We start from the raw sequence: 14,388 nt of genomic DNA, 5'->3' as shown, positions 1-14,388 counted from the left end.
TTGCAGATGTATCATGTTCTGATAAGACAGATTTACTTAAAAAAAACTTATTTAAAAGATGCAGATATAGGTAAGCCCTGGAGGAAGTCAAACTGATAAAAAATGCATCCGGTTTCCAACTTATGTGTAAATGACGCATCCAATTCAGTGGGCACGCAGCGGCCCGCTGCCGGTTTCATCGTGTTGGAGGCTGGTATCGTTCTTAAAATGTTTAGGCTTTGCTGAATTTCGACTGTTCCCATGAGAAGTCACCCAGTTCCCCTATTTTGCATCGCAAATATATTCACCCACATCTTTTCGTTTTTTATATTTATAAGCTAAAATTTAAATTTTGAACCTTAAATTTAGAGTTAATTTTGATTTTTTTCATCGAAGTTTATTTTTCAACCTTAGTTTTTATGTCGCTAAGAATACATATATAAATTTTTTGTTCATAAATTATTTTTCGTTAGTAAATATGTTGGTTTGTTTTTTTTTTATAAAAAAACAACCCAACAATCACTCCCAATAACTGAGCATAGGGTCAATATGGGAAATAGCACTTTTTAAAATTAGATAGGCCACCATTTCCCCGAGTTTGTAACAAACTCAATACTTGGAGATTTAGCCAGTATGTCACCTTGGAATGCTTTTCTTTTGTAAAAAAAAAGAGAAGTTTAGAACAAGAAGAAAAATACCGCTTTCAAAAAAGTAGAAATTTATTTTAATTTTACTAAATCTAGTTCAATTCCTCTAAAATTCTCTAAAATACATCAGCAGCGAAGTAGGCGTAACAACAAAATGGTCCCTACTTCAAAGCAGCCTTGTGTATCTTGGTTGCTTCGAAATTATACTACTGGACGAGTTGTGTGCCGAAGCACAAACGAACTGTGCTGTACACGCATGCCCGGTATGTCTTCAATTACAACTTGGTTGTTGGTGTTCGACACTTTCGCACATATCTTTTCATTTGTACTTATGTTTATAAAACAAAATTTAAATTTTTAACTTTAAAGTTGGAGTCGACTTTTAAGGTTTTTTTGTCATATTTTATTTTTCAACTTTGATTTTATATCGCTAAGAATACATATGTATAAAAGTTTTATTCACAATATTTTTTTATTAGTAAAATATGTCATTTGAATTTTTTTATTAAAAAAACCAAACGATCACACCTTGTCTTGTTCCAATTATCACAAGCAACTCTGCCATGCTTTACAGCTGGCTCTTGTCGTCTACGGCGCCGTCGCCACTTGGGTTTATAGTCTCAAGTGATTGAGCTCCGTATCCATCATGTCCGGCCTCTCGAGAGAAGGTCTCTCCTTTATCTCTCCAGGTTAGTGCTAATTACATATTTACGTATTTACTTTTATTATCTTGATTTAGGAGCCTATATATGTTTTTCTCTACAAATAGTCACCTCAAACTGACAAACACCAGATATGCTCTCGACAAGTTAATTGGTACCAATAAATGAAAAATTAGATTGTACTACCAGGTGTAGCTACCCCTACATGTCTATGATGAAAAACATTTTCATAACTGTTTCTGCTCCCACCCAATAGAAAGTATAAACACTATTAAATCTCATGTGAATGATACAACTACATGTATAGAGTTTGTACTTTCTGTTAAAAGAGAGAAGAAATATGTATTGATATGTTTCTGTTTTTTAATTAGTTTCTGTTTTGCATAAGTAATGTTCAGTGCAGATTTGTGTATTCTGAATTTGGCCAATTGCTCAAACTTTTTTCTACAGCATGGAATAACTGACAGTAGCTAGCTAGCCAAACAAACGGAAGCAGCACTGGGAGACAGGAAATCCCAAATATTTTCTTTGCCTTCTTAACCTTAGTAGAGCGATTAAGGCCATTGGATCTCACCCCTGGTGCTAATTTCAGATCTGATCATCGACCAAAGTAGGCAATTTAAAAACTCATAGTTTATAGTTGACTGCATAATCTGGATGATCTCTAACGTCAACCATCCCCGTTCTGTCAGCCACCTATGTACGGCATCTCATAGTCTGTTTTACAAAGATAAAACGTGATCACTCAATAATCACAAGCCATATCACTTGCAGAACAGAATGCCTAATTAATTTGCAGATGTATCATGCTCTGATAAGAGAGATTTTCTGAAAAAAAAAACATACTTAAAAGATGCAGATATAGGTAAGCTCCAGAGGAAGTCAAACTGATAAGAAATGCATTCAGTTTCCAACTTATGTGTAAATGACGCATCCAATTCAGTGGGCGCGCAGCTGCCCGCTGCCGGTTTCATCATGTTGGAGGCTGGTATCGTTCTTAAAATGTTTAGGCTTTGCTGAATTTCGACTGTTCTCATGAGAAGTCACCCAATTCCCCTATTTTGCGTCGCAAATGTATTCACCCACATCGTTTAGCTTTTGTTTATATTTGTAAACCAAAATTTAAATTTTCAATCTTAAATTTGGAGTTACTTTTAATGTTTTTCACCGAAGTTTATTTTCCAGCCTTAACTTTTAGATCGTTAAGAATACATATATAAAATTTTTGTTCATAAATTATTTTTAAAAAACAACCCAACAATCACTCCCAACAACTGAGTATAGGGTCAATATGGGAAATAGCACTTTTTAAAATTGGATAGGCCACCATTTCCCCGAGTTTGTAACAAACTCAATAGTTGGCGATTTAGCCAGTATGTCACCCTAGTATTAATGGAATGCTTTGTGTTCTTTTGAGAAAAAAAAGAAGAAGAACCAGAAGAAAAATATCGCTTTCAAAACATTAGAAATTTATTTCAATTTTACTAAATCTAGTTCAATTCCTTTAAAATTCTCTAAAATACCTCAGCAGCGAAGTAGGTAGGCGTAATACAAAATGGTCCCTGCTTCAAAGCAGCCTTGTTATCTTGATTGCTTCGAAATTATACTACTGGACGAGCTGTGTACCGAAGCACAAACGAACTGTGCTGTACACGCATGCCCGGTATGTCTTCAATTACAACTTGATTGTTGGTGTCCGACCCTTTCAGCCGCATCTTTTCGCTTTTACTTGTATTTATAAACCAAAATTCAAATTTTTAACTTTAAAGTTGAAGTCGATTTTTAGGATTTTTTATCATAATTTATTTTTCAGTCTTTACTTTTATATTGCTAAGAATATATATATAAAAGTTTTATTTACAAATTTTTACTTGTAAAAATATATCGTTTGACTTTTTTTTTTCTTAAAAAAACCAAAAAATCACACCTTTTGTCTTGTTCCAATTATCGCAAGCAACTCTGCCATGCTTTACAGCTGGCTCTCGTCGTCTACGGCGCCGTTGCCACTTGGGTTTATAGTCTCAAGTGACTGAGCTCCGTATCATGTCCGGCCTCTCGAGAGAAGGTTTCTCCTTTATCTCTCCAGGTTAGTGCTAATTACATATTTATTACGTATTTACTTTTATTATCTTGATTTAGGAGGCTGTATATGTTTTTGTCTACAAATAGTCACCTGAAACTGACAAACACCAGATATGCTCTGGACAAGTTAATTGGTACCGAATGTATGTGATATATATATATATACAAGAAAATAATTGTCCCTATCTTTTCACTTTTGCATATAGTTATAAGCTAAAATTTATATTTTTTTGATTTTGGATATTCTTTCAGCAAAATTTATTTTATAGCATTAGCTTTTAAATCGTTAAGAACACACACAGCCTCCCTTTGCAAGCAGTTCATTTACATTTAGATAATGCCTTAAACAATTTTGCATGAATTTAGAACACGCTCCAATTAATTTTTTTGTAGTAACTGAGATTCGTTGTGATAACCAGAAGCTAGCTGGTAATGTTGAATTGAGTGACAGCTGCATGCTACTTCTTCCTATTTAACGGAGTACTTACTCTGTGTTTTACTCATGCAGAAGAGCTTCTTTACTAGCAAAGACAAGAACACCCACAAGTTCCAGATTCAACCATGGACCCAAAGGATATAACATTTCGATTGCTAGAAGAAATTACAGATGGGTTTTCTGAGGAGCGAAAAGTTGGTCAAGGTGCATATGGAACAGTTTATAAGGTAAGTTGAGGGCAACATTAAACATTCACCTCCATCTTTTCGTTTCTGTTTATGCTTATAAACCAAAATTTGAATTTTCAACATTAAACTTGGATCTGATTTTGAGGTTTTCTTGTTGAAGTTTATCTTTCAGGCTTGACTTTTAGACTGCTAAAAATATGTATATAAAAGTTTAATTCTTAAATTATTTTTTGTTTATAAATATATTATTTGACTTTTTCCATGAAAAGTCAAAAATCATCCCCATTTGTTGTGAATAATTTGACAAACACTGTATAGATTCTAAGAACAAGCATGCCATGCATGCTTGCACATATATTACGTACTGAGGTGAGCAATTAACTATGGCCTGCTTTTTATTGTTCCATGAAGCTTGGTTGTACTGCAGTTTGACAGAAAACAAATAAAAATAAATATTGATTCTTACAATTTCCCCTTTATCAGATATTATCACCAGTAAATTTCAATCATGATGTATTGGATACTGACAACAAATCCTTAACAGGGAGAGTTTAAAAATGGAGATGAGATTGCAGTGAAGATGCTTCATAATGATACGCTAGGATTTGATGATAAGCAATTCGAGAATGAATTTCAGAACCTCATGAGGCTTGAGCATCCAAATATTGTACGGTTAGTTGCCTACTGCTACGAAACACAACATAAATATGCAGAGTACAGAGGAAGGATTGTTTTTGCTGCAATAATACATAGAGCTCTCTGCTTCGAGTATCTGCATGGTGGAAGTCTTGAAAACCATCTTTCTGGTATGATATTTCTCCAGTAATAATGTATTCCCTACCATGTGAAGAAAAAACAATCCTGTATATTAGGGTAATTTTCATTTTTTAGGCAAAGGAAGATTTTATAGATGTGAACGTATTCCGTGAATCGGGCTTCTGGAGGATAGCCCATGTATGAAGCTAGTGGATAATTCTGAAAATAAACCGTAAAGAATAAGATATTATCTTTTTTGTCAAAAAACCATGTAGTACATGCATAAACATAGCAACCAACAAGTAGATGCTGTCCCTAGCATGATAAGTGACTTTATTTCTTTTTCAAAACTCCATAACCAATTACCAAACATATGAGCAATAGAATGTGGCTGAAGTAGACCTAAAGTCACCTGAATTATGGACCACACAGATTAGCAAAATGATACTGAACGAACAAATGTAGAATTGATTAATCTTTATGACAAAAAACAATAACTCTTTGCATATTAGGGTTTTTTATATTATGTTGACACCTCTTTTATTTATCTTTGCAGATGAATTTCATGGTCTTGACTGGCCGACAAGGTTCAAAATTATTAAAGGGACATGTGAGGGTTTAAAATATCTTCACGAGGGACTGAAGCCACCTATTTACCATTTGGATCTAAAACCTGGAAATATATTGCTAGACAAGAACATGGTGCCAAAACTTGCAGACTTTGGATTGTCCAAGCTCTTCACCGATGAGAAAACAAGGATCACACAAACTCCAGTTGGGACAGTGTAAGCTGAATAGCTGAACAACATGTTTGATTGAATCCTTTTCTTATAACAAAAATATTCACACAGATGTGTCCTTATGCAGTGGATATCTGCCACCAGAATACATAGAGAGGAATGTACTGTCAAACAAGCTAGACATATTCAGCTTGGGTGTTGTAATGCTAAATGTAATTGCAGGACCTAGAGGGCGCTCCAGAAGTGCTGAAATGTCTTCCCAAGAATTTACTGATCTAGTAAGAATGCTGTTTGTGTTTATCAGGATCAGTGATTATCTCTAACAAGGTAATCATTTTGCATTTGAATAGTAACAGCAGCTCAGCTTTACATTCTGATTTCACAGGTACTAGGAAATTGGACGATCAGGCTACAGGCAGCATGGAATGGTTTCTCACTGGAAGCGTATCGCCAACAGGTGAAGACATGCACTGAGATAGCTCTGAAGTGTGTGGAGACTGATAGGCACAAAAGACCTAATATTTTGGATGTCATCAATGAGATTAATGAGACAGAAACTATGACTGGCAAGGTAATTAATATTGTTGATGGCATCTGTTGTTTTCAGAAATAAACCTATGATCTTCACAGAACCTTACAGTGGAATTGTTTTCCTTTGGTAAATGAAGCGTAAACAAGTCTTTTTTTTTAATCAATTTTATAAACATTTCCTGATGTATTAAGAAATTAGTTTGAATCCTCATTTTCACAATGTTTCCCCTGTTTACAAGGGATTTCATTTTGATGACATTAATCCTTTGAGGGGATCCATTAACCACTGCCTTTTAATCATTTGAAAAGGCTATTCAATAGTTTAACATGTTTTATCATGGTAGAACTCTATTAATTATTGTTCTTTTTGGTGCATGTACCCTTGTAATGTTGAGCACGGCAGTTTCATAGCTGCATATTACAGTACATGTATTAACATTTACTCAAACAAGGAAAAAACATCTATTTATATTCGAAAAACTGATTTAGCTGCCTAATTCAGCTGCCAATAAGCCATGGCCTGGATCCGGACCAGTTCGTCAGCGATAACCGCGAGAAGCAAAGCTCATACAGCAACGAGTTTGCCTCCCTTGAGAGCAGGCTGGCGAGCCATCTGAACTTAACTGACACCCATGGAAACCAAGAAGCCAACAGTTATTGTTTCAGAGAGAAAGAGGAGGACAGACAGGTGCATGCATCAGCTGAAACTTTTAATAACTAATTATATGCCGTTGGAACCATGTCATGTTGCTTTACTTTTATCACTGCATCTCTGTGAACCTGTTCATAACTATCTTGGAATTTGGTCCTCTTTGGTTCCTGTTTGCTTTGGTCAGATCATTCCAATGGAAAATCCTGATGTTCCCGTAGATGTGCATCCCACTGAGCCATGGTAAGTGGAATAGTCCCTTTTTTTTTCTGTTTGAGAGGAGACAAAGTACATTATTTTTATGGTGATAACTGAAACCAGGATTTGATTGAGCTACCAATAGACAAGGATAGATTTCTCACCTATTTGCTAGTTTACAGTATATTTTCATGAGAAGTACTCTTGCTATGATTTCATTATTTTGAATCATGAAAACAAAAATAAAAATGGTGAGGACATGGGCTAATATATCTCTAGCTTGGTTTGTCTGATTGTTTAGATATAGTTCGCCTTTACAGTAATAAGGTTTGTTGATGTTCCACACCACCTTTCTATAGATGTATAAGAGCGTATCACCCTGCGAAATATTTATTACCTCCTTGCCCTACTTGTCCTTTCGTTGCTTCTCTACATTTTTTTTCCTAAAATCAATTGTAACTTTGTTGCAAGCTCCTTTTAATGAAGATTATGTATTATGAGTTTTTGTAGACCTTTTTACATGAATTGTAGTTCTTCAGTACATTATGATTTAACAATCATTATGTTTCATGGTTATCTCTTTCCTTCTGAAAGTTCTTTACTTCATCTAGTGATATGATTATGCCATAATCATATTTAGGGGCCACAAAATGAGGGTCAATTACTTATTTATCTTCTATATGTGAACAGCAATTACATTCCGTTCTTTTTCGTAGCATATGTAAAACGGCTGTTCCAGCTTTTACCATGACAAATTTCTTATGTGCAGGATTTTGACAGGCAATATCGTTGGTTCAGTTGACGTCTTGAACTGTGATACACAAGTAAGTGGTTACTCAGTGAGCTCTATATACTATTTTTAGCCTTAATTTGTGGTACTTCTACACTAGAAAGTACCAAAGATTAAAAAAAATAACACAAAATACCTTTTCAATTAATATATATATCTATCAATGTACTTCTAAATATGTACCATGTATAAATCAATTTTCTAAAACATGAATATAGGTTATGCACAAATTCGGAATAATTAATTCTGATGTTAAATATACATAACACCCAATGTAAATTCAGATAAGTACCACTGATGATATAATGATGTTATGAGCATCAATACCGTAAGCCTGTCACTGTAGTAGGACATTAGGCGAGGATTTATCTTCCTAACATAGTTAGTTCTAGTAATAGGACGATTAGGTATTTAATATCTTGTCTATCAAGTAGGAAGGTATAGTTAGGAATTAGATATATGGTTTGTTGGTAGGGTGAAGATTACAGCCATTGTGATCAAGCAATAAGAATCATAAAGTTAGCTTTAGCTTGATTACAGTCACCAGCAGAAGCCCAACGCCAACGAGAGCTATCTCGCATTTATCCTGTTCTTTTGGGACCCTTATCCTACCTACGAATTGAATCACCATTCATAACAAATGGTACAAATAAAAAATTGAGTGCTACATGGTGAAGTTTGCTTATCTGCATTTTCAAGAAAACAGGAAGTAAAATTCATTATAAGTTTACGTAGGGAAACAGGTAGGCTACAATAGTGTAAAACAAAAAAAAATTTACGTAAACCAGGAGCCAGGCAAATAAAGGATCATAAGTTGTTACCGCACAACATGTTTGTGCAATGAAAGAAGGTGCTAAAAAGCCAAAGTAATGTCAGAGATCCAGCGTGCGTCGATGTAGAGGAGGTAGTCAATAGCTGTAGTCTAGTCTTCCCCTCCACGCGCATGCACATCAGGATGCAAATTTACGTGTCGATCAACACCAAATATAGCGGTGCCTCTTCTAGTATCTACATGTACAAGAAAGGAACATCATACGCGAATATGTTAGTGTCCGAGTGAGGCTAGGGTTTGGCTCCGGAGGAGGACAACTAGGGTTTTCTCACACGACAACCAGTCTCCTCGCACTTGTATATATAAGACTTGAAATTGGGCCTACAAGGCCCACAAGAGTCTGGCTCAAATCCCTATCTAAACTAAGTGTGTATTGGATCAGCATCCAATTCTCGTATTCTAGCTCATTAAGTGTGTGAGCCATAGGTTCATGAATACTCGATTGCAACCCGAAAACCCCTTTTCCGTCCACGTGACAACAACGGCTCCTAGCAGAACATATTGACCCACCAAGCAAACAAATAGATCACATCGGCTAAACCTATATTGTATCTTTATATTGATCCATTTGCGTCACGATCAATTAAGCTCAAGACTAGATATGTGTTATTTTTTAATACCTCGATCATTCACTCAATCTTGTAATAGATTACTTAACTTGTGATTGACTCCTCAATCTCCTTTAGCATGGTCATGCACTTGCATAATGTATAACACCGAGGGACTCATAGATATCTCTCCAGTGGGGGGCATATTTCATATTGATTATTCACATCCCACTATATATTTCATGATATATCTCAAAACTACTCTTATAACTATCCAGTCATGATGTAGCATTCTTGTAGTTCCTAAGCAACCCACTACACATGATGGGAACCATGATAATCTCAAGTCCGAGGACTATATATGTCAACCGTCAAATGAGAACACCAATGACACATCACATATAACTCTCGCAGTTTCTCATGTTAGCTAGATCTATCCAACATCATGTTTACCAATATGTGTCCACATGATTGATTTGGTATCTTCACACTATAATCCATGAGTCATAATCATCAATTAATACATGTTCTGATCATCTAATCACATTTGTTCCAAATCTGATATTTAATCAAGTAACCTTCGAAGAAATAGTAATTTACAACATAAAGAGTCACATAAACGAATCACATATTCATTAATCAAAGTTATCTATCTCAAAGAACAATACATGATAAATATGTAATCACGACCATCTCTATGTTTGCCTCTAGAGCATATCACTAATAATTTCTACATGTTTACGACAAGGAAGTTGAATGGTTTAGATGTTCTACCACTAAGTTTGGCCCATATATTTGTCCACAGGAAATGACCAACCTTCTTCAAGGCTCGTATGCACCAAGAGGCATGCTTCCTGACTCACTGATAACCATCGACTTAAACCCAAGTGTCACAGCAAATGCTAACAGATTAATCACTCCATTACTGCAGCTAGCGCAGCCAAGCTCATCGCGCGAGAGCAATGGTTTGTGGTTGGATATAATGATGGCTTCATAAGGGTGTACACATACAAGTCCCCTGTACAGCAAGTGAAGAGATTCAAGGCTCATTCATGGAACATCACCTGTCTGGATGTTCATCCAACTGAGCCTTATGTGCTGTCAGTTGGCTCCTTTGATCCAATCAAGATGTGGGACTGGAACAGGTGCTGGGAGTGCATCAGGATGTTTGACATGCAAGGCTTTGTAGCACATGGAATCAAGTTTAACCCACATGACACATATAGATTTGTGGTTGCTTCCATGATGAATACACAGGTGCAGTGAGGGGTCTCAGGTTTAATTTACCCTGCTGTCAATTTTGATAAACACAATTTTAGAACTGAATTCTCTGTAATATGAATGTCAAAATGCAGGTTTGGAATTTCCGTTCTTCCCGTCGTGAATTCACATTGCTTGGGCACGGAGCTGCAGTGAGCTGTTTTGATTTCTTCACCCGTGGCAATCACCAATACATAATAACTGGTTCTTTGGACAAAACGGCCAGGGTTAGGACATCTTCAGTACAGGGATAATACTGTGATACCTCGTGAACATTTTTGTGGAAATGTTGTTCTAATGCATTTCATTTCGTTTTGATTCAGATTTGGGACTGCAGAAGCAGGACTTGTGTTCAAACACTCATAGGACATATGGATTGCGTTACCTGTGTTTGTTCCCATCCAGATCTACCAATCCTACTTACAGGTTCAGCTGATGAGACAGTTCGTTTGTGGAACTCCAATACTTTCAAGTAAGTTCCTAGGTTGCACACATCAACTGTGGCCATCCATAATTTCTATGCTTGAGATGTGATCTTGCCAAAAAATTTTGTGTCTTGGAGGACGTGCTGGTTCAGAAATGACATTGTTTAACATGCATGATTTTCTAGGCTTGAGGGTGTACTGGACTTTGAGCTCGGAAAAGTTGCAGCTATAGTTTGTTTGAAGGGTTCAAAACGGTGAGTAATTAAAAGGAACCTGCTATTCATCTTGATGTTAGGTTGTTGGGCATGTTACTGCTTCCCTGTAACTTCTGCAATTGTAAATTAAAATAAGCTTGATAAGTACTAATTTTCACACAAATATGTAAACATTTAGATTTTATTCCTTGAAATTCTCCATTTGGATTTGATCAACTCATTTCTTGAGTTTTGCAGTAGTGTAGGAGGTCTACCTTTGCTGCAATTGTCCATTTGTCACCAGACCAAACCAACTTGTTATTTTTACACTTCTGGCTAGCATGTTGTTCCTTCAGAGAAGAATTCATTCATCTCAGGATGTGCTCTGCATTCTTTGTTAATTCAGACTTTCTTTTCCTCCATCTCCAAACCTGCTTTATGCACAAAATCTTACTGTTCCAGGGTTGCAATTGGACATCAAGCTGGATTAGTAATTACTGAAATTCGCCACGAACAACCTGGTCCAAGCAACAGGTGAGGATTTTCAAACTATTGGTGTCAAGGCAAGCTGGACTGGAGGCAGATAATGGTACTACACTTCAGGAAAAACATAATTCAGATGACCAATTAACAGTAGCGAAGACATGCAACTGGGATGGCAATGGGGAAAAAACTGTAATCTGATGTAGTTGATATCTATGTATCATCACCCTGCACATTCTTACTACTGTGTTTAGTTGTCTACTCAGTTCTCACCTTTCTCCAAAATTTACATTAATTTAAATCTCTTGACGAGATCAACATTTTAGGGGTTGCATAACACTGTTGTAATGAGAAGAGATTATTGTAATGGCATCTTACTGTGTATCCATAAGGAGATTGTTGTAACTTGTTGGAAATGAGGATAGAATAATGGTTATGTCAATGGGTCATCATTAATGGCAAGGATGAATGTGAACGGACCGAGATCCTCTACTATTATATTATATCATTGTAATTGTAGTCACTGACATATAGACCTCTCAGAGGATGAGACCCATATATCAGTGATGTTAATGTCACTAACATAATAGTAGATGATGTGAACCCCAGTGTTAACTGCATAATTACCTGTGCGTGCAAGGCGCAAGCAAATGACAATACAACTTTAGATTTAAACTGAAAAACCGATCGTTTTGAATGGATTAATTCAAACGACATTAGATGTAAGCTGTGTGTTTGTTTGGACCGTAGCGTGCAGATCAGGGCACGCACCCGGCACCCGCAGCAGCATCTCCCCTGAATTCAGCAAAGGCAATGGTATTTGTGCTTTGCCTTCCTCCCCTGAATTGCCCGAGAGGAAGCAATTGTTCCTTGCTTTGCTGTTTCCATACAATGGAATGCTTCTGCTCTAGGACTCCTAAAGCCAACACATCCATCAATGATTTAAAACCGCCTTCTTCACACATTGCAACGCACGGACATTTTGCTAGCTACTGTACGAGAGCCAAGCAGTAGCACAAACACAAGCAGGCTGCAGGAACCCCAGCTGCAGAGAAACAACAGCACAAACTAAATGGGTGGGCTGTCAGGTGCAGTGCAGTGGTGGGAGGAGTGGCAGCTGCGCATCCTCGTCCTGGCCAGCCTCGCCGTCCAGTGCTACCTCTCCTTCTTCGCCAACGCTCGCAAGACGCACATCCGGGCCCTCTTCAGGCTCAGCATCTGGCTGGCGTTCCTAGGAGGGGACGCTCTCGCCATATACGCCCTCGCCACGATCTTCAACCGCCAGAGGAAGCCGCGGTATAGGTCTGGCAGCCATGACCTTGAGGTGTTGTGGGCGCCTATCATGCTCATCCACCTCGGCGGACAGATCTCCATATCGGCCTACAACATTGAGGACAACGAGCTGTGGAGGCGGCACATAGTAACCTCCGTGTCTCAGGTTAGTTTGGCATAGAGATTCTTTATGTTACACCGTAATATATGATATTAGTGGATGTTACTTTTGATTTAATTATTCAGATGGTCTTGATTTTCCATTTAATTAGTCATGTATATTGGCTCACTACTACTAAAAAAAAAAACCTATTAGGTGACGGCTCATAGGTGCTGCTTCATTTAAAACTGGTACATATTGAGCATTTCCTGCCTCCGCGACATGGGAAACTATAGAACCAATACTTTTGAGCACTGACGCTAGTACTAAAAGCTTTAATACCGGTTTTCTTAAAAGAACTGGTACATATCATATATTACATATTACAAGCGCATGTTTTTAATTAAGCACACCCACAATAATCTAAGATGATAAGGTCATAAGGATGGAGATTCTTTTATGTGTCAACCAACCACTTCGCCCCATGTCTCTCTTTTTCCCTATCCTCGCGCTCTTCGCCTCATTGATGTCGTCAGTATCCATCCTCCTTCTTCCATACGGCCTCGGACTCCGTCGCCACAACACACATCCTCCTTGCCTCCATCTTCACCACCCTTCATCCCCCTTGCCTTCATCATTGCCTCCCGTCTCCTCTTTTTGGCCCCGATCATTGCCCATCCCACTCTCCTACGCCTTCTCCTTGATGGTTGGTCGGCGAATTAGGCAGCGTGGACCACATGGGTCACCAAATCTGGTTACCACAAGCTTGGGGATGGCTAGATCAAATAGTCATGAGCCTCCAATGCCAAACCCCGATGCAACGACCTTTAGCGCGCACCTCCCCCACCGAGATATGGAAAGGTAGCTTTGAGCAACTAAAAGGTACCCCTATCCTCCTCCGTGGATTTCTCCCCCACCATTGTCCTTTGTTGTTCTAGGGTTCTTTATTGTTCTTATGCTTTTGCCTTTCTCCTTATCCCCAAGTGAGATCAATTTCTTGATTTACTTTTATTTTTTCTTTGTTGTTATCATGATTTGAGAATTTGGCATTTATTCACGTGTTGTCGGAGTTGTGGTGATCTTAACATTGATTACCACCGTGATGGGCTCGAAACATTGGCTTGATTGGATGAGCCTGGCTCTAATGCATTTCTTTTGCTTTTGAAACTTCATGAGTGCTTGCTCGACCTAGGATCATTGGTGCCACCTTTAGGATGCCGGTTGGAAATCTAGCACCTATGGTGTTTCCAACTGACACTTGCGGGGGAGAACTTGGTAGGGCAAGGAATGGCGCTCGCCACATCTCCATCTAGCAGCGACTACCATGACCGCCACATTCCCCTCCATAGCTCGTTCCCCCTGACACTTGCAGGGGAGAACTCAGTAGGGCAAGGAATGTCACTCGCCATACCTCGATCTAGCAGCGACTACCATGACTGCTACATTCCTCTCCATAGCTCATGATCTGGGCTTCTGCAAGAGCTTGCATGATGATGACAATCGTCATTAGTCTTGGCTGCATAGGCAAGTGAGAGAAGATGCAGAGGTCGAGGCATAAAACTATTGTGCCGCGTTGGCAACCCTAGATCAAATTCTCCTTTCCCAATCTATTCTCA

At 37.9% G+C, this 14,388-nt stretch overlaps 1 protein-coding gene across 1 annotated transcript; it reads left to right on the top strand.

The window, feature by feature from the left end:
• Positions 1-1,845: 1,845 nt before the first annotated feature.
• On the top strand, positions 1,846-11,872 carry LOC102721683 (serine/threonine-protein kinase TAO2-like). The gene is made up of 16 exons (XM_015842487.2): positions 1,846-1,898; positions 3,264-3,374; positions 3,879-4,033; positions 4,539-4,800; positions 5,307-5,535; positions 5,618-5,768; positions 5,876-6,061; positions 6,524-6,709; positions 6,858-6,913; positions 7,638-7,692; positions 9,844-9,883; positions 9,970-10,295; positions 10,394-10,525; positions 10,622-10,770; positions 10,909-10,977; positions 11,380-11,872. Exons 3-16 carry the CDS (start codon positions 3,932-3,934, stop codon positions 11,453-11,455), a joined length of 2,019 nt encoding a protein of 672 aa, XP_015697973.1. The 5' UTR covers positions 1,846-1,898; positions 3,264-3,374; positions 3,879-3,931; the 3' UTR covers positions 11,456-11,872.
• Positions 11,873-14,388: the final 2,516 nt, after the last annotated feature.

This window comes from Oryza brachyantha, chromosome 11, assembly GCF_000231095.2.
Source record: "Oryza brachyantha chromosome 11, ObraRS2, whole genome shotgun sequence".
Classification (NCBI taxonomy): Eukaryota; Viridiplantae; Streptophyta; class Magnoliopsida; order Poales; family Poaceae; genus Oryza; species Oryza brachyantha.
This window is presented reverse-complemented; position numbering and strand designations above follow the sequence as displayed.

Bases quoted from the DNA above. Each gene is read 5' to 3' on its own strand.
- LOC102721683 (XM_015842487.2), top strand. From the start codon at position 3,932: ATGGACCCAAAGGATATAACATTTCGATTGCTAGAAGAAATTACAGAT. The intron at 7,693-9,843 runs GTAAGTGGTTAC...ATTTGTCCACAG, and splicing joins TCTTGAACTGTGATACACAA to GAAATGACCAACCTTCTTCA. The intron at 10,771-10,908 runs GTAAGTTCCTAG...ATGATTTTCTAG, and splicing joins TGGAACTCCAATACTTTCAA to GCTTGAGGGTGTACTGGACT.